Raw genomic sequence first — 27,528 nt, 5'->3', positions numbered from 1 at the left:
AAGGTTTGGCTTCTGCTCTTGTTGGTAAGGTTGTTGTTGGAGGCTTGGAGGGACTTATGCTCTCTGATTTCCTTGACCACCCTAAGAGAAATTGGGATGGTTCCTCCAACCTGCATTATAGTAATTCTATAAGGGTTATTTTGAGGCCTAAAATTATTACTCATATAATTGATTTGTTTGTTCTCTGTGCTAGGAGCGAAGGGCAAACATTCTGTATTGTTCATTCCACCTCCATTTGTATCACATTACATCACCAGATTTACCTATGTAGAAACATATAAACCATTAATTTTCTTATTTAATTGTTCTACCTAATTTGATAACACGGTGACTACATCTAAGTTGAAAACACCTGTTGCTTTCATCAGTTTCATCCTCATGATTTGCCATTGATAATTATTCAGTGACATCTACTTAATAAATTCATTAACCGCTTTAAATGTTTTATTGTTAAATGTACCACCGGCTACTACATCGGTTAACTGCCTTGTTGAGAGATTCAAACCATTGTAGAAGGTTTGAACTTGTAGCTATAAAGGTAACTCATGGTGAGGGCACCTTCTCAATAAATCCTTATATCTCTCCTATGCATCATATAAGGTCTCTAAGTTGATCTGAACGAAGGAAGAGATATCATTCCTTAACTTGCTCTCTTAGCCAATGGGAAATACTTTAGTAGGAATTTCTCAGTCATTTGATCCCATATAGTGATCGACCTCATAGTAAAGAGTTCAACCATTATTTAGCTTTATTTTTCAACGAGAAAGGGAACAACCGTAAGCGAATGGCATCATTAGTAACTCCATTAATCTTGAAAGTATCACAGACTTCCAGAAAATTAGCAAAATGAGTATTTGGATATTCGTCTTGCAAACCATCGAACTGAACAAATAGTTGAATCATCTGAATAGTGTTCAACTTCTGCTCGAAATTGGTTGCAATTATGGCAAGTATCACAATACTCGATTCAGCCCCAGTCAGAGTGGGCTTGGCATAATCATACATAGTACGAGGAACAAAAGTAGGATCTATAAGATTCGCAGCAACTGCAGGAGGTAGTTGATTATTCTGATTATCACCCATCTCCTCAGTAATAATAGTGATGTCCTCTTGTTCGTCTACTAAATTTTTCTGACTTTGCCTTACTTTTCTGTGGTTTCTACAAGCTGTACTTTCAATTTCGCTATCATAAACTAAAAGAATGTGTTTGGTTGTTAATATTTAACAAAATTAAATATTGATGGTAAATTAATCGGCCCAAAGGAATGTTAATATTTAACAAAATTACATGTATAACTGCGGTAATAAACATATGACGGTTATTCAATTTTACATATGAACAATAAATCAGCCCAAATGAAACTTTATTGTTCAACATGTTTTTATTATCGGTCTTTGATTACTACAATAAGATATCACTTACAAGTTTTTTTTTTTATTGTTTAATATCTTGAAATGAGATTTGCCTTTATTCAAATTATTTTGATTCCCTTACATAAAAAGTAATTACAGCCCAAAGCATTTTGATAAACTTGTGTGGCAACTAACCGCCTTTTATAAGCTAACATAAGAGCTATTAAGAAGCATTTTGATTAACTTAAAACTCTTAATAAAAGACTTAATTCATTTTTTGAAATATCTTTAATAATTATTCATAATTTTCTTCGTTTCCAAGTAAACAAAGTAAAAACAAGTATTTAATACTCATGTGCTCTTTTAGATTATTAAAAAAAATCATAAAATAAAACGGGCAATTTACTAAAAAACCCTTTTATTTTGTTATTTACCGAAATGGTCTGACTTTTTCATTATTTATAGGAAAGGACCATTTTTCCCGAAAGCGCGTCCACATCAGCGCGAAGTTAGGGTACGAGTCAGCAAAATGCTTCCCTGGGGGAGTGTTTTGTCCACGTCAGACAAAGCGCTTCCTTGAGGGTGTGCTTTGCTGACGTGGACAAAACGCTCCCTTAGGGAAGCATTTTGACCTGAACGGTCATATGACCGTTTGAGCTCCAACGGTAAAAAAAAACTATAAAAGGCCCCTCCCCCCTTTCATTTTTTCACACAATAGTCCTCTCACAATCTCTCCAAATTCTTTCCAAATTTTCTCAAATTTCTCTCAATTTTTGTCAAAGTTGTCTCTAATTTTTGTAAAAAAGCTATGTTTAATTTTTTTGAATTAGTTTTATTTTTTAAATTACAAAAATATTCGATCGTGTTAGCAATGGCCGGAGAATTAATTCGTCTTGATACGAAACACATCTCCATCGACCAAATGACAATGGTAAGTGATAAGTTTAATTTATTTTTGAATAGTATTTAATTTTTTATTCATTTATGCAATTTTAATTAATATTTATTTTATAATTTTTTTATAACAGTCTGTTGATCGAGTGTACAATGCTATATCCGTAATATGTTTGGTCCTCCATCACCGTTGATAGAGAATTACCTGCAGGAAGTGGGTTTTTGGCACGTTGCCACGATAGGCCGAGGGTGCAAGTTGGACCCGAAACTAATCAGTGCATTGATAGAGAGGTGGAGACCCAAGACGCACACTTTCCATCTTCCATGCGGAGAGTGTGCTATCACTCTGGAAGACGTGCAATTGCAATTTGGATTGTCAGTCGATGGGTACTCAGTCACCGGGTCAGCTCAATCTACTGATAGGAGGGCCGTATGCTACGAGCTTTTGGGTGCTATTCCGGATAATATTAACGAAGGTCGAATCGAGATGGGCTGGTTACCAGACACATTTTCGGAGCTGGACAGTGATTCGACTGAACTAGAAAGAATACGATATGCTCGGGCATACATCCTTGAGATGATTGGAGGTTATCTGATGCCAGACTTGTCACGAAACCGCGTACATCTAAGATGGCTGCTGAAACTTGTTGATTTTAGAGCAACAGATGAATTAAGTTGAGGGTTTGCCGTGTTAGCAACATTGTACCGGGAGAAGTGCGGGGCGACACGACTGAATAAACCCAAAATCGGAGGATGCCTATCACTACTGCAATCATTGGCACTGTTTCACTTTCCATTTTTACGTCATCGAGTGAACCACCCATATACATTCCCACTAATAACGAGGTAAATCTTATATTAGATTTTATAATTATTACGTAGATTTAAAATATAATTGTATGCTAAAAAATTATTTAATTAGGTGGAACCATTCAGCGAGTTATGTTGGAATACCCATATCTATTGAAGATATACGACTTCTATTAAACCAACCGTCGGAAGCACAAGTAAGTATTAAATAAAATATATATACATAATAAAATAGTTGTTTCATAATTTAGTATTTATTATTTAGTAGTACCTATATAACTAATATTTTTATCATGTTCATATAGTTTCAATGGACACCATATGAGAATCCGGCAATTCGGGTAGTAATTCCGGATGATTTTTTTCAAAATCCGAACATTTGGCATGTGAAGGTCCCATTGGTAAACTATGCTATCGTGGAGATGCACCAGTCAGATAGGGTATTGCGGTAATTTGGATTCTGACAACCGATTCCCGTGGAACCTGAGGTACTAGATGATGAGCACAAAGTCAACTTACAGCTATTGAATATGGATTGGCCGAGACACTGGTTAGAATATATCGAAATATGGGAAAACCGGTATGACTATATACCTACTCGGGAACCAATCATCGTTCCTGAATTAGCATGCGTGCCAAAATACATGCCATGGTTTAGGATCCATGGCAAGCCATATTTACTGTCAGAAGAGGAAAGGCGATGACAAATTTGTGTGCAAAGGGAACGATGGGGCCTTTTAAATCCAAGAAGAAGAGATGACGACGCGGGCTTATTAGCAGCGTCCACACAATCACCTAGCCCATCAACAGCACCCACACAGCCACCTGTGCCAACACTTCAACCGATGGCACCCATATCACAGCCTTTTTCAGATTATGCGAGATATGTATCCTAGCCCTTATATGTATCCTAACCTTTTTATGTTTCCTTTTCCCAGTTCTATGGCAGGTTGGAATGCATGGCCCAGTTCATCTCCGTTCCCAATTACTCCGAGTCAACTACTGATCAATAGGCCACCGTCGCATGAGGCATCGCACGATGCTCCGTTGGGAAGCTCTTCTTTTTACCATTCTCCATCGCCTTATGGGATTCAAACACCTCCACCATGGGTGATTCAAACACCTCCGCATTCATTATTTTATCAAGGTGGGTCATCCTCCCAACACCCACAACCAGATATCCTGCCGGAGCAACCACAACCCTCGCGAAAAGTTGAACCAATGAGGAATCCAGCGCGTAACCATCGACGACCCCCATGTGGCACTGATTTCGACCGACACCAACATTGATTTTTTTTAATATATTTGTAGAAACTTTTTTTATATAGTTTCATATAATAAAATAAAAGTTGTTTTTAATATTTTAATTGTACTATATATTTTTTTAATTTTAATACAATAAATGTTCTTTTAAATTATCCAATAATTTTTATTAAAATAAATATTATTTTGACTACGGCAATATTTTTAATATTTTTTATTTTTAATAAAATATAAATAATGCAACATAATTTTATTACAACAACTATCAGTTATTTCAATTTGGACATGATCGAGTTATATGGCCTGGGTTCCTACACCATCCGCACAACCTCTGTTGGTTCGTTCTTTCTCGGATATCCATATTGTTACGTATTCTAGTCGAGCAAGGTCGACCGTTTGGTTTGTGACGCAATTCTCTATCCGGTAACAGCTTAAACGGAGCAAGCGATACAGACGGCCACTTACGTTCATCTGGGACCATTGGGAATACGTGTCTCCACACATTGTACATGTATTCTATTTTATACACTTGGTCGACATACGTCATGGGATCCAGACAGAGATTCTGATAAGCTACAATTACATGAGCACATGGATAACGTAGTGCGTCAAACACCTCACAGTCGCATGTCCTATTTCTCAAGTGTGCACGATATTGCCTGCCAATAATACCTTGGTTCGATCTGTCAAAATTCGTCACACGAAATCATAGGTTGTTACGATCGTGACACACTATGTGCATGGTGTTGGCTCGTGCCTTCGCCTTGTTAATCTCTTGCAATACCTTCGCGCACCATACATGGCCTCCCTGCATTTGGCCTTTATAACTCGCTGCTCACTTTGGAAATAGTGCCGCTAAATAAAAATATGTCTTTCGCACAACGGCTGTTATCGGTAAATGACGCATTCCTTTTAGAACAAAATTTATGCATTCAGCCAGGTTTGAGGTCATATAACCATATCGTAGGCTACCGTCATATGCTTGTGTCTACTATTCGAAAGGTATGCTACAAAGGTAGTCTACGCCTTCTTTGTTAACTGAACGCAAAACCACTAACATCTCATGAAAATGGTCTTTACTTATCTCATACCTGCCAATATAAGTTGATAACAAAAATTACATACCACTCTTCCATTTAGAATAAATTGAATATTACAAACAAAATCATATTAATAGAGATTAAATACCCATGTTGGTCACTTGTCGTCGTTCAGATCGATATTGCCTGTAGTAGTTGACGCAACGTACCTTAGGCAATACCGATAGTGTGTGCGATACCATTGGCTTCCTTGTCGCTCAATTGCGGGTAGTATTCCAGTACCCCGATCCGATATAACGCAAATATCAGGTTGGGGGCAGACATGCCCCCTTAACCTAGAAAAAAAGAAATCCCAGTCATCAGCTGACTCCCCCAGTGTTATTGCAAATGCAATTGGAATGATTCTCCCACTAACATCCTATGCCACAGCTAGCAATAGCCGATGGGTATATCTACCATACATAAACGTATCATCAATTTGTACCAATGGCTTGCAGTATATAAATGCATCTCGACATTGCTTAAAGCTCTAGAACAAACGCTTGAACACTTGGCATCCAAGGAGCAATCAGTCGTTGTAGTACGCAGGTGCCGTTTTAAGGTCTGTTATGTAACCTGGGACATATCTCTCTAGCACCTAACACCACTGCCACACTTCATTATATGAAGCATCCCACCTACCATGCATATTTTCCAACGCCTTCTTCTTAGCTATCCAAACCTTGCGGTAAGAGGGCGTGTACTTCAATTGGCTACGAATATTGACAATTAAGATTGGCACTGAAATCTTCAGATTTGCCTTCACCGTCGGTAGTATTAAGCTAGCTAACATATCTGAATCCATCTTGGGATGATCCTGTGAAACACCTGTCAACGAAGTATGTTAAATAATGCAACATCTCATAATAATAGTTTTATTCAAAAACCCTAAACACCTAGTGATACTTTACTGCCAACATATGTATGTGGACTTTTGTAATTTTTTTATCTCCCACAAGCCTGTCCTTTTCCTCAATTAGGCCATGATTTTCCATGAACATGTACTGTCTTGCACTACACACTTGGCCTCAAACATATTGGATTTGGATTTAACCACGTTTTAGTTAACCCCATTCATGATGCTATGTTGTTTCAATGCAACAAGAAAACTATCCTTATTGGAAAACTCCCTACCAACTTCAATTTCACCCGAATCCAATGACGAACTTGTACGGTCACGCCTTCTGTGTGGTAGATCTGAAAACTCCAACGCATCATCTTGAAATAGATCGACATTATGTATGTAGGCTGAAAGCGAGTACGCCCTAAATCGCGGATCTTCTTCTTCTTCATCTGAACCCCCTTCAACATCTTTAGGTATGGTTGGAATAGGCTCTGGTTCAGAAAATAATCCAATTTCTGCACCATCGGGGCCAGGCTCTCGAGGTGGATCCACATCAGACTCATCATTCGACCCACTATTATCTGCAATGAATGAGGTCCCCTCACCGATGGATGTCTTAGGGAGTATACCATCCCTTCTTCTGGATGTTTCATAACGTCTCCAATTCGACGTGGATTGCCAACCACTAGAATTGATGTCATTTCCAAGTACGTATTTCCAGTATCAAACATCGACCCATCGAGGTGCATGTCCCATCCACCAATGGAGTGTCATACAGGGGTTGTGTATTCCATACTGTTACCAAACATGGGCGCTTTCGTGTTTTGCCACCCACTAATGGAGTGTTGGGCAGGGGTCGTGTATTCCTCTCGAACAGCATTAGATGTCAAAGTCACAAATGCATCATTTGGTGATAAAAATTGTACATATAACTCAAGATCGGGTGATCCACTAGCAAGATGAGTCTGCAGCATTGCCTCCAAGCTACGAGGACCTTTGATGTCGAATGAGTCATACCTCATAGGATCAACCGAAGTACAAAATCAATACTTAATAGACAAAACTTTCATTGGCATCGTTCCGAAGATTTTATGCCTAATTCTTTTACAAAGTGCTGTCAAATCTATGTTTTGGTTAAAAACCAATCGCGTTGTGCTCTCAGATAAAAAACAACGCCGTTTTCGGTGTCACGGACCTCGCCATCATAGTAAATAGCAGCACTAACACGTTCACTCATTTTTAGTTTCTATTTTACTTTAGCCTCAATTTCCCTTGCTATAACTTATGCAACCTGAGAATGAAATTTGGCTCATTTATAGTCTAAGGCTTTTTCAAATACTACTGTAGCAAAAGAACGTCCACATGGGAGCTTTTTTCCGTAATTTTACTGACAGTGCATCCTTCTTGAAGCGTTTTTAACACTATTTGTTCAGAAACATCTTCTCAAAATTATTTTATGAAATACTTATGTAGCAAAAGAGCGTCCACGTGGGAGCTTTTTTCCGACAGTGCATCCTTCTTGATATGTTTTTGACACTATTTGTTCAGAAACATTTTCTCAAAATTATTTTATCATATACTACTGTAGCAAAAGAGCGTCCACGTGATAGTTTTTTTCTGTAATTTTGCTGACAGTGCATCCTTCTTGAAGCGTTTTTGACACTATTTGTTCAGAAACATCTTCTCAAAATTATTTTATCAGATCTACTGTAGCAAAAGAGCGTCCACGTGGGAGCTTTTTCTGTAATTTTGCTGATAGTGCATCCTTCTTGAAGCGTTTTTGACACTATTTGTTTAGAAACATCTTCTCAAAATTATTTTATCAGATATTACTATAGCAAAAGAGTGTCCACGTGGGAGCGTTTTTCCGTAATTTTGTTGATAGTGCATCCTTCTTGAAGTGTTTTTGACACTATTTGTTCAGAAACATCTTCTCAAATTTATTTTTTTAGATACTACTATAGCAAAAGATCGTCCACGTGAGAGCTTTTTCGGTAATTAATAGTTAATTTAATTAATGAACCCTGAAAAAACCCTAAACCCTAATTTAATTGATTTTTAAAATTTCATAGTTAATTTAATTAATTAACCCTCAACTCTAATTAAATTAATTTTTCCCTTAAAAACACTAAAACCCTAAGCCACTAAAACCCTAATCCTAAAACAATCAAAAACCCTAACCTTAAAAAACCCTAAACCCTAATTTAACTGATTTTTTTATTTTTATAGTTAATTTAATTAATTAACCCTCAACTCTAATTAAATTAATTTTTCCCTTAAAAAACCCTGAAATCCTAAACTACTAAAACCCTAATCCTAAAACAATCAAAAACCCTAGCCTTAAAAAACCCAAAACTATAATTTAATTGATTTTTTTATTTTCATAGTTAATTTAATTAATTAACCCTCAACTCTAATTAAATTAATTTTTCCCTTAAAAAATACTAAAACTCTAAATCACTAAAATCCTAAACCCTAAAATGATAAAAAAAACCCTAACTCTAAAAAACCCTAAACCCTAATTTAATTGATTTTTTTATTTTCATAGTTAATTTAATTAATTAATCCTCAACTCTAATTAAATTAATTTTACCTTTAAAAACACTAAAACCCTAAACCACTAAAACCCTAATCCTAAAATAATCAAAAACCCTAACCCTAAAATAATCAAAAACCCTAACCCTAAAAACTTTAAACCCTAAAAAATAAGGCAAAGTGTTTTGTTGACACGTACCTGACTTCGCGCTGACGTGAACACGCTTTTGGGGAAAATGATCATTTCCTGTAAATAATGAAAAAGTCAGACCATTTCAATAAACAACGAAATAAAAAGGTTTTTTTTAATAAATTGCCCAAATAAAACACTTTTGTGAATAAAAAAAATTACTTCTCTATTAGCAACTTCATATATATTTTCAAAAAAAAACATTAAAAATTGAATTAATACATAATACTATTAAAATTGATATAGAAATTTGGAACTAAAATATAAAACTACAATATTAAATTGATAATCTTTATGATCTTCTCTCTTTTATGTTTTCAATGTTTTTGTTGAAATATTTTTCTTACTAAAATTATTATGCGATATCATTTAAATAAAAATTTTAAGAAAATTAAATATTATAAAAATAAATATTTAAAATTATTAGTTTTGAGATTTTCAAAACTTTTACATAAGTTTTATTTTATTTTTGGTTTTTTTTTTACTTTTTAAAGGTTATGCGACAACATTCTCTTTATTTAAAATTTTTATTTTAAATTTAGCTACATTAGATTTAATGTGTCATTTAAGGGTTAAATTAATAGTTTTAATAATGAAGGATCTGATTGCGTAATATTGATAATTTGGTAATATAATTGGAATAATTTAAAGTTTAGGGACCAATTTAAAATGAGGTTCATAGTTTGAGGCTGTAGTATACAATTAACTCAATAAATAATAATATTGTATGGGGTCGGACACCACAAATTCAGTTGGAGAGAAATGAAAGAAAGTCGATGAATCGATCGTGGAAGAAAGCTTTTGTATGCAATCTATCTAAGCATAACAAAACCCACTCCTTGTGTTTCCAGTGAATGGGTAGATGGAGAGCAGCTGCTTCGCTTCTCTTCACCCACTTAACCAAAACCTCCTTCCCTTCTCTTCCTCCCAAACCTCTTTTCCTATCCCTTTCTTCAAGCCCTGCTTTCTGTTTTCTCCTTGCAAGACCATTCTCAGCTCTCCTATCTCAACTTCCCATTTATCCTAGCGATTCTGAAAATGGGTCTCCTTGTTTTTCCCAACAAAATCATGGGTTTGTTTCACAAGAAGAAGAAGAGGAAATTGGCAAGATTCCCATCAAAGCTTATTTCCTTTGTACCAGGTTTGCTTTATGATATTCCATGTTTCAAATTTGATTCAAAGATAGTATTTTAATTTTTGATATATTGTTTGCCTTTTTTCTTGTTACAATTTGGTTTTGGTTTTGGCAGTATCGATTTGAAGAGTATGCAAGCTGAGAATTTAAGCAACATCGTACCTCCTTCTTCTCGTTCATCAAACTATATTGCTCTCAGATATTGTGATTTCCCTCCAGGTGTTACTGTAAGATGTTTAACAAGTTAATTTAGTTCTTCAACTTCAATTTAACTTGTTCGTACCTAGTTAATTTTGCTGGGCACCATTTTCTTGATCTTTGAGGAAATTATTAGAAGGAACAGTTTGTAGCACTAGCAATGATTAAGTCGAATTTGATAAGGAAGTTCCTTTTCATTGTATAGGCTTATGACAGTATTTCTTTTCCTTGTTGAGATATAAGTTTGATTATGATTCTTATTTTAGCATCCTAAGTTCATTCCTCGGGCTACCGTTTATCTTTAGTGTCAAGCACATGTTAAGAATGTTTTGAGTTGAGTAACATGTTGAGTTGTACTATTTTTGTATTAAACTGCCAATTCTGCGAATGCCCTTTGTCTTTATTGTTCGATTGAACTTGTTTTCTCTAACACCTCTATGGTTTAGGCACTTGGAATGAATGACAAAGTCAGTAGCTGCCGTTACATGGTCATTTTTCAGTATGGTTCTGCTGTCTTGTTTAACATTGAGGACCGTGAAGTTGAGAGCTACCTCGAAATAGTTCAGAGACATGCTTCTGGATTGCGTCCAGAAATGAGGAGAGACGGTAAATTCCTTTTTGTGGGTGTGGGGTTACATTTTGTATCATATAAATTTTTATATGCCTCGAAATTTCTTTCCCTTGTATTTATATCATTAGCAATGGCTGCCCATGTCCATAAACAATCAAGGCTAGTGTTATCGAAAGAAAAGGTGGACTGTTGGGCGTATTTTTTAGTACTTTGGTTCAAGTTGCTCAAGTGACACCTAAACTATCTGCTATAGGATATTACTACTGTATGCTAATCTAGCTAACCACATGAAATTTTTGAGTAAAAACTGCGTTCGTATATAAGGGATTTGTCCTCTTTCTGCGCTATATAACTTTTCTCACAACTAGGGTTATGGATTTAGATTATCCTGTAGTTTGCACGCTGACCACAAACTAATATGATGTCTGTTTGATCTTTTGGATTAGATTACTGTGTAAAAGAGCAGCCACTCTTGGCTAAGGATATGCAGGGAGGACCAGACTACATTGTTGTCAAAACTTTGGACACTGATAGTATCCGCATTATTGGAAGTGTTCTTGGTCAAAGCATAGCATTGGATTATTTTGTTTCACAGGTATTTTAATTAATTTGCATGAAGCATTTATAGGCAGGAAAGAAGGTATTTATTTAAATTTTGACTACAATACTGCTTGTTCCAAATTCAAGGCTTTAAAAGCTGTGATACTGCAAGTTATTTTCTATGGGGACCTGAATATAGTCTCTCTACACGTACCTCAGGTTGATGGTATGGTTGAAGAGTTTGCCAATATAAATCGTGCAATGGAAAAGACGGGAACTTTCACAATGGATAGGACAAAGCTCATTAAACTTGTTGGAAAAGCTAATTCAAATTTGGCTGATGTAATTCTTAAAGTTGGTCTTTTTGAGAGGTAAGACCTCTGGCACCAGTACTTGTTTTACACAATGCTTTATGGTGTGACAAGATATTTTCTATACTTTACATTCCAAGTCGGGATTTTGCTCTCTGTTTCTTTTCTTTGTTATTTTATTTAATGTTTTAGATGAATCATTGCACTGAATTTGCTTTGCAGTCATTAAACGGTGATGTGAGAAATCTAGCTACTAAGTTGATTGTTTTATTAGGTGTCTATGTTTATGCGAACTATTTCCCAGTTTTTTCCCCTCTCCTTCCCTTTTCTTTTCTCCTTCAGAAAGGTGGTGGGAACACAAAGGAGATATTTGTGGATTGTTTATCCTTGATCATTCAACTGTTTTTACGAAGGATCTCGAATGTTGGTTATATATCTTTTTATTTATAAAAAAGTTTCTGAGAGAACCTTTATTGCATGATTTCAACAAGGTGAATACGCATGAATAATGAAATGAATACAGGCAACTTCCATTTCTTGTTAAACATTGAATGACTGAGCATTAGATGCATGAGTTAGATTTGTGAGCACCTGATATTCGATATTTTTGTGATTCTTCTCATTGTCCAGATCAGAAATTGCTTGGAGAGAAGCAAAGTATGCTCAAATATATGAGTACCTTCGGGAGGAGTATGAGGTGACACAACGCTTTGGGAATCTAGATTTCAAGCTAAAATTTGTAGAGGTAACCATGTGTTACGATAACACTCATAGTAATTCAGTTCCAGTTGAATTTCAAAGAGAATATTTTTCATACTAAGAAATGATGGGTTATAAGTTATAGGCATATAGATAAAGAAACTTGATTGTTCACCAGGAAACAAAATGTATCAGTATGACTGAGAAAACAACTGAATTTTCTTTGGATTCAAAGTTAGATAAACCGAAATATTTAAGGGTTTAGATGCTGAATTATAATATATTCTTAATAATAAAAAAAGTAAGGAATTATAATTTATTCAATAGGCTGAAGTGCTCAAAGGAACGGCTCCCTCACAACTATCAGTCTAGAGCTTTGTGTGACCTCGAAGCTTTTGTTTTCATAATAATTTTTCATATATTAAAGTTTTGGAACTGATTGCCACTGTGATTTAGCGGTTATTGCATTACATGTGATAGTCTTGTGTGGTGAAATGATGGTGCATTTTCTTCCCTATATGTAACAATCTTTAGGAGTCTAAACTGAAGCTTTTTATTTTGTTTATTGCAGCACAATATTCATTTCCTTCAGGAAGTTATCCAAAATAGACGGTCGGATCTCTTGGAATGGTGTATCATTTTCTTGTTGGCTATCGAGAATATAATAGCAATATACGAGATTGTCCTCGAATCAACCGGAGTTTCTTTTTGATTTTGTGAGGTATGGGCAAATTTATCATAGTAGCAAAAGATCAAACGTTGAATTCATATTTAACATGTATTCTTTCTCCGCTAATTTGGCACATCAATCATTTAAAATAAATTCATTTATCAGTAGGCAATAGGCAACCAAGTTTTTATGTATCAGAAATCAAAGCTTATAGCTATTGAATTATTGAAGCCATAGCAGCTTTTACTGGCAATGGGGACATCCGTGGTGAAAACCCTTTCCATGTATCCGTTTTAGGTCTTCAAATATGAGAAACAGAAAGGTCAAATTATGATTTTGGTCCCTATACTATGCTAAAATTTGAGATTAATGTCATTAAAATGCTTAAATGTGTTTTCTTTTTGGGATAAATTAACATTTTGGTTTCTGAATTTGGTAACTTTTTCTAACTTCGTCCTTAAATTTTGGTTCGCCTTAGATTCGGAATTTCATAGGTTTTTTTTAATTAGGTCTTTGAAGTTGGATTTTGTTGAGGTATAATGATGTGGCACTTTGAAATTTTTAAAAAAAATTATAGAAAATCTTATAATGAATTTTTAAATTTTTTTTTTAAATTTTGAGTGACATGTTATAATCTTAATAGTGTTATGTAATCATACTATAATGTAATTAAGTTCAAGGGCTAAATTGAAAAAAACTTGTCAAATTCTAAGATTGATGTGGACTAAAAAGAGTTCAAGGATTAAGGTATTAAAAAAAAAACAACCAAGTTTAGAGGCTAAATATTACTATATTTTTTTAAAGAAGAATCCATGTTAACTCAAATTATGTCAGATTAAAGAAACTAAATCATAGTAAAAGGACTATAACTATAATTTGAGCAGTTAGAAATAACAGCCAACTTGTTTGAGCAGGGACTAGATGAATGAAATTGGTTTCGTTTTAAGCAAAATGAAAAAGGAGTCCTTTGAAACATTACTGGTAAACCATCCAAAGCTATTTAAGCAGTAAACCCAAAATTATAAATATAATAGTTGTGCCTATACCCCCTCCAAATAAATAAGCAGTGATGAATAATATGTGCTCAAAATTCTTCAACTCTAACAGCATCCCTGGGTGTTTCATAAGCATCTTTTGGCCTTGACTTCTTAACTCCAGCAGTAAACCACACCTTGTCTGATTTATAGCCTTCAACTGCCACACTTGTCACTTTAACCCAAACTAGGACCTTTGTCTTCATTCCCTCGATGCCTGTCAGCTTTCCCCGAAGGAGAATCCCCTTCACACGCGTTGCGTATCTTATGACCGAGGAATCCTTGAAGCTGACCTCACACGGAGAGGACATGTAAACAATCAGCTTCGCCTTGGTTTCATCAAATTCGTAACAGATAACATTCTGGGGAAAGAGGCCTGGCGGTAAGTTGTACTCTCGAAGGAGATCCGGCAAGCTTTTCGTTGGCTTTCCTGTAGGAAAGAACTAGTTATTTCGTGCAATATATTCAGGAAAGCAAGCAGAACAAAGTCATGCATAATATTGTTCTTGAACGAAATATTCAATCAATAACACATCATGCAAAAGAAAGACCACTGATAGAAATTTCTTTTTCATATCGAAGAACAAGGAGCTGAAGCAAGCCAGAGGAGGATTTTAACCACAAACTGAACATCACAAGAGTGGAGATAATGCAACTATTTGATAGTTGACTATCACACTAGATTTGTTCATATTTCTCATATCAGTGTTCATGAAAGGGTTAGGAACTGAAAATTTCAAGATATGGTGATTTTCGACGGCAAACCCTTTCTTTTTTTTCCTTATAATAGCTGAACGGGAGGGAAGGACTCATGCTTGGAGTCTCCTTTAATGAAGCAAGGTAGGAGCCAGAAATATTAGGCATTGCAAAGCATTTGAAGACCACAAAAAAGTAAGTATCTGCCACTCTCCTTAACTGAAAAATACGCACTTACTCGCTACTCAGTCTATGCTTCGTCACGCTGACTGATACAATCAAAAAATGAGTACGCATATAAAATAATTCTTTACCTTTCAGTTTGTTGAAAACCCATTTTGCCTTCTCTTCAACGGTGTTTGAGAAAGTCTGCAGAAATTAACATTTCAGAGAAACTGAAAGGTAAAGGAGCATGAACTATAAATATACAAATGGACATTCGAAATCATGTTTCAATGTCTATTAGCATTAGTACTCTTCTTTAAAAGTTCAACTCAGTGATGGCTTTTCCCAACTATATACTGATAAGATAAAACTAATTTAAACATCAGGTCTAAGGTGGTCTTTTGGTACTAGATAACTACAGTAATGCTAATGCAATGAAAGGACGATACTTAAAAACATCCATTGTTGAACCAAACCTTTGTCCTAAAACTCTAGAATAAATTTGAAATGTTTCCACATGTCTAAGACAAACATATATGATAATTTGAAATCAGGGGGAATCCCACACAGAAGTACAAGAAATTGAGCAAAAATCAAATCACTTGCAATACTATCTTCCAAGACAAAATGCAATCTTTATCATCTGAAATGAAGAAATGAATGTCCTACACATAAATCTTATCACAAAAATACATTTTCATCTCAGCCAAACATTTTATTTTTTTACAAATATGTTTATGTTTTGTTCATAACCCCATCTCTGAAATCAGTACTTTTTTGCTTAAAAGTAAAACCCCACAGATCTTGCATTACCTAACAATTCCATTTACTATCAAAAGGTTATCCTTATATCAACCCACATTATAAAATCCATAAACCAAAATACTAATACAAAGAAGAAAAAAGCCAAAAAAAAAAACCCAAAAAAGAAGAGAACTTTACTTACAGTCAGATCTTCAGTGATGTTTGAGAACTCTTCCTTAGCTTTCTTTGAGATCCATAACCCACCAACTTTCAAGCTCCCAACTTTAGTTAATGCTTTCTCCATTTTCTCCTTGTCTCTGCCTCTCACCAAAAGAGCAAAGCTTTCCCTCTTTTGCTCAGTGAGTTAAAAGAAAGAAAAGCTAAAGATGAAGGAACAAATCCCAAAAGCAACAGACAAATATTCACATGCTAGCTGTACATTGAAGAAGATGAAACAAAAAAGCGGCTGTCTTGTGGGTTGGGATTCTCGACCATTTAAATTTTTGTCAAGGGTGTTTATGTCATTTGAAAAATGACGGTGACAGTGCTATTCTGTTGTCTTTTTCCAGATTTTCTGCTATTTGAAAATTTTTCTGTTAATTTGTACCAATTATCCCATTTTTTTTAAAAAGATATTTTTTCTATTTCTGGAGATAATCTATTGAAAATTACAGAACTGTCCTTAAATGAATTTATTTTGTGGAACACGAAGACTTCAAAGTCACTACTTCAGTCACTTCTCAGCAGCTAAGAAGGTTGAAAATTGGAAAGGAAAAAGGAAAGATGACATTGTGATTGACAGAAGATTATAAAAGTTTTCCAATTTTACTCTTTTTTATGTGCAAGAAGCTTAATAATTGTGCTCTAATATTATAATATAATTAAGCTATGATTAAAACATGAGAGCTGCACATGGTAGGATCAAGATTCATTCATTTTCCAGCTCAAAAGTTGACAATGACAACCATTGTTTTAGAAGAAAGTTTTAAACACTACGTAAATCAAACTAAAATGAGTTTACAAAAAAGAGAAGCTGCCCTTCCTGAACTCAAATGAATGTATTACTAACACAAGCTTGAAGCTCACATTGCTGTTAGATGATCACATAGGAGGGACGAGTTCTTTTTCCGTATTCGAACCCTTTGCCTTCTTGATGAAGAACATTACTGGGTATTTGGAAAGTTGTGCTATAAATTAGAAAACTGAAATTCTGTAGTTTAACATGTAAAAGGTAGTGATGTTCATACACCCTTTGGTTTCCCCTTCCCTTGGTCAGTTGTGAGGGAAACTTTACATTAGTCCAACCGTCGCAACAAGTATTCAACTTGAACTTCCTTTGTTAAGGGCATGATCCAATCTCCGTAGAGATCAGCTACTAAACTTGGCTCGATTTTGTACACAGGATCTGGAACTGCTGCAACACCATTCAGTTGAAAGTTTAGCTCTTGACCATATGTTTTCGTTTTCATATCTACTCTCTTTTTCACTGCTGTTTCCACTGTTTCGTATGTTAGCAACTCCATCAATCGAGACCGGTCCTGTTAGGTGATGTTCCGAAGGCAAAGAGGAAAGGAAGGAAATCTGTTAATTATGAATATGAAGCAGCCTAAACAAAAAGGATGAAGTAGGATAAATGTGAAAGGAACTTCACTTTTGCTCTAATGGCATCCTCATAAGTTTTAGGTGATTCTCGAAATTTCGCCTCTGCTACAAATTTTCCATAGTGAATTCTTTTTGAAAGTGCCTGTAAGGGGAAAAGTTGAAAAATAACCAAGGTTTCCAAAACAAAATTCCTTTAACATGTAAAGATAAATAGAAGCCTCCCTGGGAGGAAATAAAAGGGGCTAAAATTATAATAGGAACAAAGTAAACAAAGGAGACTTATGATGAAAACTAAAGGAAATTCTAAACTATTCCACCCTCCCTAAGAGGAAAGAGAAAGGAGGTTACAATAAAATATCCCATCTTCTCTACTGTTTGAATGTTATCGATGAACAATGATTCACGATTTAAATCCAGATAAGAGCAGCTAAGAATTGATGAAAGGAACAATAGCTTATAAGGCATACCTGCAAGCACATTGTATCGCATACAGCAGTAGACCCACAATTACCATCATCTCCAGCTTTTACCAATCTTGGTAGAAGCTCTGCAAAATACATATTCCAAACCTTATTGTTTATGTTAATTGAAGCAGCACAGTGATGCAAAACCTAGTATCAAACAAAAGAAATGCCCAATGGTTAACGGATATGTCCTGCAACACAACCTTGACAGTCAATAAGGTATCAAGATATTTAAAAGATCCAATGGCAGCTCAGTATGTTGAATCAGTTAAGATTTTTAATGTAGGACTAGTTTAATAGTGTAATTCAAGCTTAGGCAAAAGTTATGAATGGAAATACTCATCAAAGTGATGATATCAGTCGAGGATTTAGTGAGGCACGATATGCTGGCATTAGGTGATGAAACATTGAACTGAAACAAAAACATTACTTCTCATCAAGTTCTAAACTATGATGCACAATTAACAGTGTATACAGAGCAGAATTTCCTGTATAATTAGCATGCTCATGGGAAACATGTGTTGCTGATTTTGCTAGATAAAATGTTTGATGCACAATACTATATCGTTGGCCGTAGTTTACCAAATCCATAATGCTAACTTTTATGAAGCGTTTACTTCTTATGAACCAAATTGTGAATTCCAGTAACCCAGTCATGTTAAAATAAATTACAGCATATTGTAAATGCAAGGCTGGTTATGTAACGGCTTGCAAAACTTAGTAGGATCACAAGAGATGGGAAGTGCAAGGATGAAATATAAGTGTTAACCGGAACCTATCAAACTAAAGTTTTAGGTCATATGGTTGACTATCATGGAATATCAAACTTTGGCATTTGTTTATTGTTTTACATAACTTTAAGCATACCCACAGCTTAAGAGTAGATCATTGATGAAAAAGAAACAAGAGTCGCTTCCAATTAATTATATGTTAAATATTAGTGTTAACATGAACCTATCAAACTAAAGTTTCAAGTCATATGGTTGGCTATCATGGAAAATCAAACTTTGGCTTTTTTTCTTTTGTTGTTTTACATACTTTAAGCATGCCCACACCTTAAAAGTAGGACCATGAAGCCTAAATATTATAAAGTAGGATCATTACTGATTAAGAAATCATGAGTCACTTCCAATTATTCATATGTTAACATCTAAAAGTCTGACCTTTGGATATTGCAAAGGTGGAAGCATTGGCTCGGATAGATATGATGGGAAGAAAGGGTGTTCATCAGGGCTTTTATATCTGCCAACCTATTCACATAGAAAAATCATCAGAATGTTGTACACATGATTTAATCTGTTTACCTAACATCTTCTCCACATAGAGAACACTACCTGAGCATGGAGCCTTTCGGTTTCCCAAACCATGAACTCAACCAAAGACAAAGACCCATGAAATCCATCCATGGAGAATGCATCTTGGTTATATGTGTCTGGGTTATAACAGTACTGAGCTCTCTCCAAAAGGCTACATATTATGCTATCTTCTTGTCGAATTAAGGACTGTCTTATACTGTTGAGAGTAAGGTTCTCACTCTCATCCACCCTTGGCTTCTTTGAAAATCTGTATGAAAATAATACAAGCATATGCATTACAAGTAACCATAGTATCCCAAAGAAAATTTTACTATCTTCAGCTAAATTTACCTCGTCTTATCTCTAATTGATATACAAACAAACAAATAAAGTAATTCTAAACCATAAATTTTAGGATTTATTTTCAATATAACAAAAAAAAATTACTTTTAACTTAATCAAGCACTGAATGCAACAAAAAGGAATGAACAATCACAAAGCTCTCCCTTATGCAATATGTTCATATGGATTTCCCAAACTTCAAAGTACAAATTTCAACGGACAAAGGGCAGTCTTTGCTTGGTACAAAGGGGGAAAAGATGGAAAAATCTTTTGATCGAATAATAAGTTTCAAAAACCACCTTAAATTTCATTTTTCCATAACATTTGGAATAAGCAATTTTCATCTCCATCTTCCCTAAGCAAAATAATAATAATAATAATAATAAAGCTTAAATGGACTCCTTTTAAGATCTTTACCATTGCCTTCAACAATATCCACCCTCCACTTACCACTTCCTCATTAGCTAAACTTAATCAACAAATTCCATAACGAATGAACAAAATCATATACCCAAGAAAGAAAAACAAGTGCCCAGATTTCAAAAGAAAAAAAAAACACGTATAGATTTGATGTTCTGACCTTATGTTTGAAGAAGAAGAATGGGAAATTCCAAGAGAGCGATAAACATTTGCACCGAAACTCGATCCCATAACTTTGAAAGCATTTCTAGGTGTAAAATGAGAAATGGGTGTGGAAGATTTTGCAGCATTTTGGTTGAAAATGGAAGAAAATGGTAGCTCAAGTAGCTTGGACTCCATCGATACAAACGAGAAAAAAGAGGCTGACAATCTGGTTTTCACGGTTCCAATTTTTTGTAACGAAAGTGTCAACTCCCCGTTTCACGTTCGGGCAATTAAAGCCTAGAAACCTGCTATTTTATTTATATTTTATTTATGTATGGCCAAATTCTGGTTTTAGTCCTTTTATTATGCTAAAATTTTATATTTAGTCATTGTATTTTTAATTTACTTAATTTAATCTTTATATTTTTATATTGTTAAAAATTAGTTAAATTGTTAATACCGTTAATTATTTTCAATACAATGCTAATGTGAAATTTTTTAACAACAATTTACATGAATCGAATGCTTAAATGTGTTTTAAAATATTCTAGCAAAACAACTTAAATCAATAAAAGAATTTACATGTAAACTTAATGGCCCGAAATTTTATATTAATTAATGGCATTATAAAAATAAAAAGATTAAATTATGTTAATTTAACGTATAAAGATTAAATTTTAATTTTAGTAGGAATCAAAATGATAATTTGACATATATATTTTACTTTCGGTCCTATTTTTGGTGTAATTCGATTTGATGTTAAATTAATTAAATTAAATTATATCAAATTAAAATTTAGGAATTAACTTCAAGTTTAAGGATCAAAATTATAATTTAACACTATATATATAATTTTACGTCCACGTTTTTGGTGTCATTTGATTTGGATAAATTTACAAATGATATTATTATTCAGGAAAAATAACATTTAACCCTTAAACTTAGTAATTTTTCTTGGTCCATTTACAATTAGTATTGTTTTTTTGGGATAAATCAACTAATATTGTTTTTGGGATAAATCAACTAATATTTGTTTTGGGGATAAATTAACATTTAGTCCCTAAGCTTAGTAACATTTCTATAGTAGTCCTTGAACTTTTTTTTGTTCACATTAGTCCAAGAACTTGGTAGTTTTTCCTTCACTTTAGTCACTGAACTTGAATTTTGTTAATGTTTGATACGGCATTCTGAAATTGTGTCACATCATCACCTAGTTTTTTTTTTAATTCTTTATGTTTTATTTTATTTTTTTAGTTCTTGACATTTATATAATTTTTTTAAAAAAAATAGGTATTGTTGTGACAAAATCTCATAAAGCCATGTCAAACCATCTTAACAAAATCTAAGTTTTGTGATCAAGTACGGCGAAGCTAGAAATTTTTTGGGGCCAAAGTTAAATTATAAGCTTTATGAGAACTAAAATATAATTATTTTCATTGTCTTAGTTTATAATTTTATTGTTTTTTTATAAAGGACTATATCATAATTTTATTATTCTTAAGAGTCAAAGTATAATTTACCATATATGAACTTAAATTTTAAAAATTTTTGAGGGATTAAAGAGAAATTTTCCCATTTCTAAGGAGGCAACGCCCTTGCTTACCTGTCGCCTTTGGGACAAATGAACAAATTGCCAAGTTATGGGACTCATGTAAAAAAAAAAAATCAAGTTGAGAGATTAAATATCGCTTCTGCTTCTGCTTCTGCTTCTGCTTCTGCTTCTGCTTCTTCTTCTTCATAACATTCAAATCTATTAATTAAATTTCACTTACTTTTGAATTAGTGAAGTTTTATTATTAATAGGATGGTTCTTGACCCACACTTTGTGATGGATTAATTATTTTTGGGTTAAATTATATAGTTAAAATTTAAAGGTTAAAAGCATGTTTAAAGTTTTTATATTCTTTGTATATTTGGAATTTAGTCCTCATGTTTTTATTTTCAAGAATTTTTTCTCTTTACTTTTTTAAATTTAAAACTCCAGGTCTAGTTGTTAACACCTTATAATTTTTCTATTAAATTTGCTCGTTTGACTTTCTATTTTTTAAAAAAGAATTCTCAGTTGGTAGCCATGTGGCAAAAAATGACATTGTAACGAACTTAAATCTAATAGAGAATTTTAACGGTATTAACAATTCTTAAAATTCATATAATCATTTTAATTAAAATAAAGTATTCAGATTAACTAAAGGCAGTACAAGCGTTGTTATAATAAAAAATTGAAATATAAATAGCAAATCTAAAATTTGAGCATAATATATGATTTGAAATTGAAATTTGACTATTTTTATATTAAAAAAAGTGGTCACTTGTTATATAAAAGAAGGCTTATATATAGTTATAATAAAATATTTAGACTAACTAATTATATTATAAATATTGAAATGTTAAAAATTAAAGTATACAAGTTAAATCTCATAATTGAGCATATTATAATAATTAATCTAATAAAATAAAGCCACCGCCATTGAAATTTAATATTTTGTTAATAATTAAAAAGAAGAAGCCCTTAATAAATACTTTCCCTTTTTTTTTTTTAAAGTAAATGTTTTCCTTTTATACACAGCAGTTCAATTATTTTAGTTTCTCTTAGGTTAACTTTTACACTTCTAGATTTTTTTACTAATTTTCTTTTTATTAGAATTAAAATTTTAAAATATATTGAATTAACATATTTTTTTTGAAAAAAAAAATTAGATAACCTTCAAATTATTTCAAAAAATAATAATTAAACTCTCGTAATTTTTTACACTTTTAAAAAAAGTAAATTTCATTTTAAAAACCCCTTTAATCATCTTTTACTGTTTTCTTACTGACGTGGCTGTAAATAATACTGGCATGGACTGTTGATGATGTGATAGCATCATAACAATTGCCATGGCAAAAATAAAAATTGGAATCAACTTGAATAGTGTCTAGGTTCAAACTTAGTTTTTTCTTTTAAATTATAAAAGAATTATTTTTTTAAAGAATTATAAAGTTTTAAAACATTATTAAAATTTATAAAAATATTTACTAAAATTAAAAAAATTCAAAACAATTAATAATTAACAAAAATAATTTTAAAGTTAAATTTAGAATGAATTTGAATATATAATTAGATGAATTTGAACAACTATATATTTAAATTCCTTCAATACAATACAATATTTTAATTAAACTTTATATAATTTAGAAAATTTGTGGGTTGATAATGAGGTTAAAAAGAACTAAATTCAACTATTCAGCAAAGAGATTAAAAGAATAAAATTGAATTATTAAAATTAAAAAGGGACTAATTTTATAATTATACATTTTAACCAAAAAAATAAAAACCCATCCTTGCTCGTATCAATAATTCAATAATAATACATAGGGTAAACAACTCAAATTTTGATTGGTATTATAATAGTTTTAGCCCTCAACAATTTACACAATATGTCAATTTGGTCCTATTCTAAAAAGTTCAACAAATTTCTCCTTCAATGTTTATATTTTTTGTCAATTTGGTTCTAATCTTAAAAATTCAAAAAATAATTTATAATTATAAAAATTTCAAAAAAAAAAGTACGTAAAATTTCAAAATAAAAATGGAAGCATATACCAGCTGTCGTTAATGAACGCAAAATTAACACAAATTGAGATGAAAATACAAACTTTGCTTATAAACACAAATGGTGTTTTCCTATAATATATTGGATCTCTATGATAAAAGAATGAACTATCTTTCCTTATGCATAAACTTCTTTGCCATTAAATAAGCACTCTTCAAGCTTTTTCTAAACCTTACCAAATCAAGCTTCACATTTTGTTGCTTCAAATAAATGTCCATTATCTCAGTTGGCCACCCTTTCTTTTGAACTGCTGATGGATCTTTTAACAACACATTATCTTTCCCATACTTTTCCATTAAGCTACTTTCTTCGACCCTTATTTTATATTCTAAGTAATTCACATTTAACCCTTTAGCTATTCTCCCGTAAAACGCATCTGTTGCCCATTCAGTCCCGATCGGTACCACTTGCATGAACACTGACCTTGGCCGAAGGAACAATGCATGCGTGAGGGCCGCGCCGTGCACTCCAACCATCACGTGACTTGAATTCAACATTGCATATGCCTCGCTAAGGGATGTGTAACGGTTTGGTTGGAACACGATAACGTCGAACCCTATTTCTTTCATTACTTGAATCACTTCATCTTGATTTAGTATCCTTCGTGATGACACATCGTTGCCTCGACATGTTAAAACGAGGCGTGGCCGGCGTTCGGGTTTTGGATCAAGGGGAGGAGAGGGTAGAATAGGATTTTGGGTATAGGCTTTTTCTATGAGATCCCGGAAATGCATCAGTGTTTTTGAGGTTGGGATTAACGTTGGGTCTATAGTCATGAAACCATGTGCTATGAGCCCTAGAGTGGCTGAAGGAAAACAGTGAGTGGCATTATCCTTTTCGAGGGCAACAATCGGGTGTTTGCTAAGAACCTTAAGTATTTCTGCATACTTACTTTGCCACCAATCATGGAACTCCGAGACCACGATGATGAAATCACCGTCAGGGTAGAAGGAACTAGCGGTGATGAAGAGGGGGATCAATCCATCATTGAAAGCATGGAATAAGTTTCCAGTGTGCCCTCCCGCACTGAATACAATGGCCGGAGCCTCGTGCCGGATCGTGCATTGTGGGCTTGATGGGCCCGATACTAGATTAAGCTCTTTGATTTGGCCCATAATATAGTCTTCGTATTTTCTTGGGTAAGGCCTGATTTTCTCCACGTGGACGGGGCTCGTGGGGTCCATGGTAAAGAATGTAGAGGTTGTGGGGTCCAAGACAGTTGAGCCGTCTATTGTGCAGAGATCATAGCGAAGACAGGTACGGTTGCAGCTGATTTGGTTACTCATTGGAAGCTCGCCACGTGTAAGAAGTCGGTTGTTCTGCTGACTTGCCACAGTTGGTATTTGAACGCGTGTCTCTGTTGCAAAGGAATAAAGAGTTGATGAATAATACAAATAAAAAAATAATTTGTATTAGTAAAATGCAAAAATGTTGGCCAATGATATTTTATTAGTAACAGAAAATATTCTTTAACAACTACATGCCAACTACATATTTTTTTATTGAAATTTTAGACCAAATCAAATATAATATCTTAACAAAGAGTTGGAAAATTAATTAAATTACAAATTTACCCAAGGTTGAAACTTTTTGTTCTTGTAAATTTGAAAACTTCCGGGCTCAAATTATTCTAGTAAAATTCATACTAGGGTTAATCATGAGATGGGTTAAATCATATTATAGATTGATTTTAAAAAATTTTAAGTTTGGATTAGTTCCAATCCACCCAAATAAAAGTGTTATGGGTTGAGCCTATGCACGATATTAACATACTTTATATTTACTCAAGTTTGGTCCATTCTGAAATATTAACTTATAAATTTGCTAAACTCACCCATATTTGTAAATAATTAATCCAAATCTATTTTAAGTCTGTCCATATTATTTTTAAAAATTTTAAAATATATATTTATATTATTTTTAATTTGATATTTAATAATTTTTTATTAAAATTTTATATATAGTCACCTTAACAATTTTTAATGTTTACATCATACTAATATTATATACTACTCTAGATTTAATTTTTGTGTTATAAATTACATAATATATAAAAATAACATAACATAAAACGTTATTAACTTAAAAACGGACCAGGCTCGGGCCTTGAATGTTTGAGCCCGATTCTAACCCATATTTTAAGCGATGCCTATTTTTTTTTTTGCTTAAAATCTATTTTTCGAACCTAATATTTTTGTGTAAATCAACTCAAATTTTTAGTGGACTTTTGGACTTGAGTAACTAATCTAACCCATGAACATGCCTATGGTTGAATAATGCATTTTACTGTTTAAAAAAGTAATAAAATATAACATTATATTTTATTTATATATTTTTATTAAATAAAAATACATTTTAAATGTTAATTTATTAAATAATAAGTGCATGAATTTAATTTGTTATAAATACTTGATGAATGAGTGTAATATAAATGTATGTTTCCACATTGATGTGGGCAGTTGTTAGTGATATAGAACCAAACTAATTAAGTATCCCAACAAACAGGGCATATATTAATGCAATGCAAAGAGGTGATGAGGTCAAAGGATATGGTTGGTAGAACTAGAAATGGCAATCCAGCCAGGCATTGAATAGTGATAAACTCGGTTAAATTTCATTATCTAACCTTCAACTTGGTTTAAACCAAATTTGAACTCCTACACTTCAGCTTTGGTTATATCATCTATTACTCGCGCTTCTTTCCATATGTATTTTTAAAAGGTTAAGTAATAATTTCTTATTAATATATATTTTCTTCCTGCAACTTTTAAACTTCTCCATCCCTAAATTCAAACACAATCAAATTCTTTCTACAAGTGTAAAATAGTAATTTAATATAAAAACAATATCATTCTTCAACTATTTACAATCCCAATATCTAAAGTGAAAAATATTATATGCTTTAACTGCACATATTCAAAAATATTGCAATAGCATAATGGAGACTCAGTTGGCAGTTACATTTTTTTTTTTATGAATTGAGTATTAAAATATTCGAATTTAGCTTGCTCGATTCAAGACTAACCAAATTGAATTTAAATTATTTTTTGAATCAAACTTGAATGTCTCGGATATCTCATTTCCATTCCTAAACAAGACAGACAAAAAGGATTATGAAGTTCTAATTTTATGGTACCTTGATCATTGTTGAAGGTGTAGGTGGAGGAGGACCAGGACAACGACGTGGCTGCAATTATGTTGTTTATCCTGGAAATCGACGACATGCTGAGGCTCATCGTATGAAACCACAACAACAGTAAACAAAAAAGGGTGGTCGCAATGGCGGCTCTCGAGCTCCCAAGTATCTTCTTCATCGCCCTAACCAAAAAGGGGCAAATTCCTTTCAATGCAATGCCATAAAAATATATAACCTATATATATATATACATACACACACATAAGTCGTGAAGAAAACTGTACCTATGTTAGTGTTTGAAAATAAATGAAAGAATGGAAGAAATGATTTGGGTTTAGTGAAGAGGAGATTGATGTTGAAACTTCATTTAAGAAGTAATCAATGTTTTGTATTTGGGAACTTGTTTTATGATGAAGGGAGGGAATCTTAAATAAGCCAATCGATTTTGGACTTAGTTACCTACCTTTTTTTTTTTTTTTTAATTATTTGATTGGTTTGAATTTATATATTATTTATTATGCCATGCCACACACTCATTCAATTATGAGTATATATAGTATATACATATATATATTTCCTCTATTATGATTGGACAATAAAGAAATTAATATTTAATAAATATTAATGGATTTTGATGAATGATATTTTAATTCAGTTTGAAATTTTGTTAGTGATTAGTATGTCTCTGGTAATGGGCTTTCCCATTTATTTTCCCATGCATCCCTTGTCTTGTGAAGTTTATTTATAAAGAATAATATTAAAATTAATTAAATTTAGGGACTGTATTAAAAAACAAGATTG

The 27,528-nt window shown here is 33.1% G+C and overlaps 4 protein-coding genes and 1 non-coding gene across 6 annotated transcripts; 2 read left to right on the top strand and 3 right to left on the bottom strand.

The window, feature by feature from the left end:
* Window positions 1–540: 540 nt before the first annotated feature.
* Window positions 541–647, top strand: LOC121213044 (small nucleolar RNA R71). Its single transcript, XR_005908414.1, has one exon. It is a non-coding gene; the product is annotated as a small nucleolar RNA R71 (small nucleolar RNA).
* A 9,016-nt stretch (window positions 648–9,663) lies between these two features.
* LOC107893864 (protein RETARDED ROOT GROWTH, mitochondrial) lies at window positions 9,664–13,345 on the top strand. The gene is made up of 7 exons (XM_016819004.2): window positions 9,664–10,109; window positions 10,219–10,330; window positions 10,748–10,907; window positions 11,319–11,467; window positions 11,632–11,783; window positions 12,354–12,468; window positions 12,994–13,345. The coding sequence occupies exons 1-7, from the start codon at window positions 9,823–9,825 to the stop codon at window positions 13,132–13,134; spliced, it is 1,116 nt and encodes a 371-aa protein (XP_016674493.1). The 5' UTR covers window positions 9,664–9,822; the 3' UTR covers window positions 13,135–13,345.
* Window positions 13,346–14,014: 669 nt separating this feature from the next.
* LOC107893866 (uncharacterized protein At5g01610) lies at window positions 14,015–16,569 on the bottom strand. Its single transcript, XM_016819007.2, has 3 exons — window positions 15,934–16,569; window positions 15,137–15,191; window positions 14,015–14,556 (listed from the first exon to the last, which is right to left on the bottom strand). The coding sequence occupies exons 1-3, from the start codon at window positions 16,033–16,035 to the stop codon at window positions 14,177–14,179; spliced, it is 537 nt and encodes a 178-aa protein (XP_016674496.1). The 5' UTR covers window positions 16,036–16,569; the 3' UTR covers window positions 14,015–14,176.
* Window positions 16,570–16,647: 78 nt separating this feature from the next.
* LOC107893865 (chorismate mutase 3, chloroplastic) lies at window positions 16,648–20,286 on the bottom strand. Of its 2 annotated transcripts, XM_016819005.2 has the most exons (7): window positions 20,015–20,286; window positions 19,132–19,360; window positions 18,961–19,047; window positions 18,137–18,209; window positions 17,801–17,880; window positions 17,383–17,475; window positions 16,648–17,269 (listed from the first exon to the last, which is right to left on the bottom strand). In XM_016819005.2, the coding sequence occupies exons 1-7, from the start codon at window positions 20,191–20,193 to the stop codon at window positions 17,027–17,029; spliced, it is 984 nt and encodes a 327-aa protein (XP_016674494.1). In that variant the 5' UTR covers window positions 20,194–20,286; the 3' UTR covers window positions 16,648–17,026. The 2 variants fall into 2 exon arrangements, with proteins under 2 accessions (XP_016674494.1, XP_016674495.1); XM_016819006.2 differs by lacking the exon at window positions 18,137–18,209 and having other exon boundaries at window positions 17,801–17,944.
* A 3,244-nt stretch (window positions 20,287–23,530) lies between these two features.
* Window positions 23,531–27,132, bottom strand: LOC107893863 (xylan glycosyltransferase MUCI21). Its single transcript, XM_016819003.2, has 3 exons — window positions 27,012–27,132; window positions 26,728–26,909; window positions 23,531–24,948 (listed from the first exon to the last, which is right to left on the bottom strand). The coding sequence occupies exons 2-3, from the start codon at window positions 26,903–26,905 to the stop codon at window positions 23,699–23,701; spliced, it is 1,428 nt and encodes a 475-aa protein (XP_016674492.1). The 5' UTR covers window positions 26,906–26,909; window positions 27,012–27,132; the 3' UTR covers window positions 23,531–23,698.
* Window positions 27,133–27,528: the final 396 nt, after the last annotated feature.

This window comes from Gossypium hirsutum, chromosome A13 (genome assembly GCF_007990345.1).
Source record: "Gossypium hirsutum isolate 1008001.06 chromosome A13, Gossypium_hirsutum_v2.1, whole genome shotgun sequence".
Lineage (NCBI taxonomy): Eukaryota > Viridiplantae > Streptophyta > Magnoliopsida > Malvales > Malvaceae > Gossypium > Gossypium hirsutum.
Note: the sequence above shows the minus strand (reverse complement) of the source record. Positions and strands in the feature narration are given on the sequence as shown.

What these genes read in the sequence shown, in the direction of transcription:
- LOC107893864 (XM_016819004.2), top strand. Translation starts at nt 9,823, where the DNA reads ATGGGTAGATGGAGAGCAGCTGCTTCGCTTCTCTTCACCCACTTAACC. An exon ending in ATTTCCCTCCAGGTGTTACT is followed by an intron (nt 10,331 to 10,747) that starts GTAAGATGTTTA and finishes TCTATGGTTTAG; the next exon opens with GCACTTGGAATGAATGACAA. An exon ending in TGGATTATTTTGTTTCACAG is followed by an intron (nt 11,468 to 11,631) that starts GTATTTTAATTA and finishes CACGTACCTCAG; the next exon opens with GTTGATGGTATGGTTGAAGA.
- LOC107893866 (XM_016819007.2), bottom strand. Translation starts at nt 16,035, where the DNA reads ATGGAGAAAGCATTAACTAAAGTTGGGAGCTTGAAAGTTGGTGGGTTA. An exon ending in ACATCACTGAAGATCTGACT is followed by an intron (nt 15,192 to 15,933) that starts GTAAGTAAAGTT and finishes TAATTTCTGCAG; the next exon opens with ACTTTCTCAAACACCGTTGA. An exon ending in GGTTTTCAACAAACTGAAAG is followed by an intron (nt 14,557 to 15,136) that starts GTAAAGAATTAT and finishes TCTTTCCTACAG; the next exon opens with GAAAGCCAACGAAAAGCTTG.
- LOC107893865 (XM_016819005.2), bottom strand. Translation starts at nt 20,193, where the DNA reads ATGGAGTCCAAGCTACTTGAGCTACCATTTTCTTCCATTTTCAACCAA. An exon ending in CCGAAAGGCTCCATGCTCAG is followed by an intron (nt 19,048 to 19,131) that starts GTAGTGTTCTCT and finishes CTATGTGAATAG; the next exon opens with GTTGGCAGATATAAAAGCCC. An exon ending in TGATATCATCACTTTGATGA is followed by an intron (nt 17,881 to 18,136) that starts GTATTTCCATTC and finishes TGTATTTTGCAG; the next exon opens with AGCTTCTACCAAGATTGGTA.
- LOC107893863 (XM_016819003.2), bottom strand. Translation starts at nt 26,905, where the DNA reads ATGAAGAAGATACTTGGGAGCTCGAGAGCCGCCATTGCGACCACCCTT. An exon ending in CACCTTCAACAATGATCAAG is followed by an intron (nt 24,949 to 26,727) that starts GTACCATAAAAT and finishes CCTTTGCAACAG; the next exon opens with AGACACGCGTTCAAATACCA.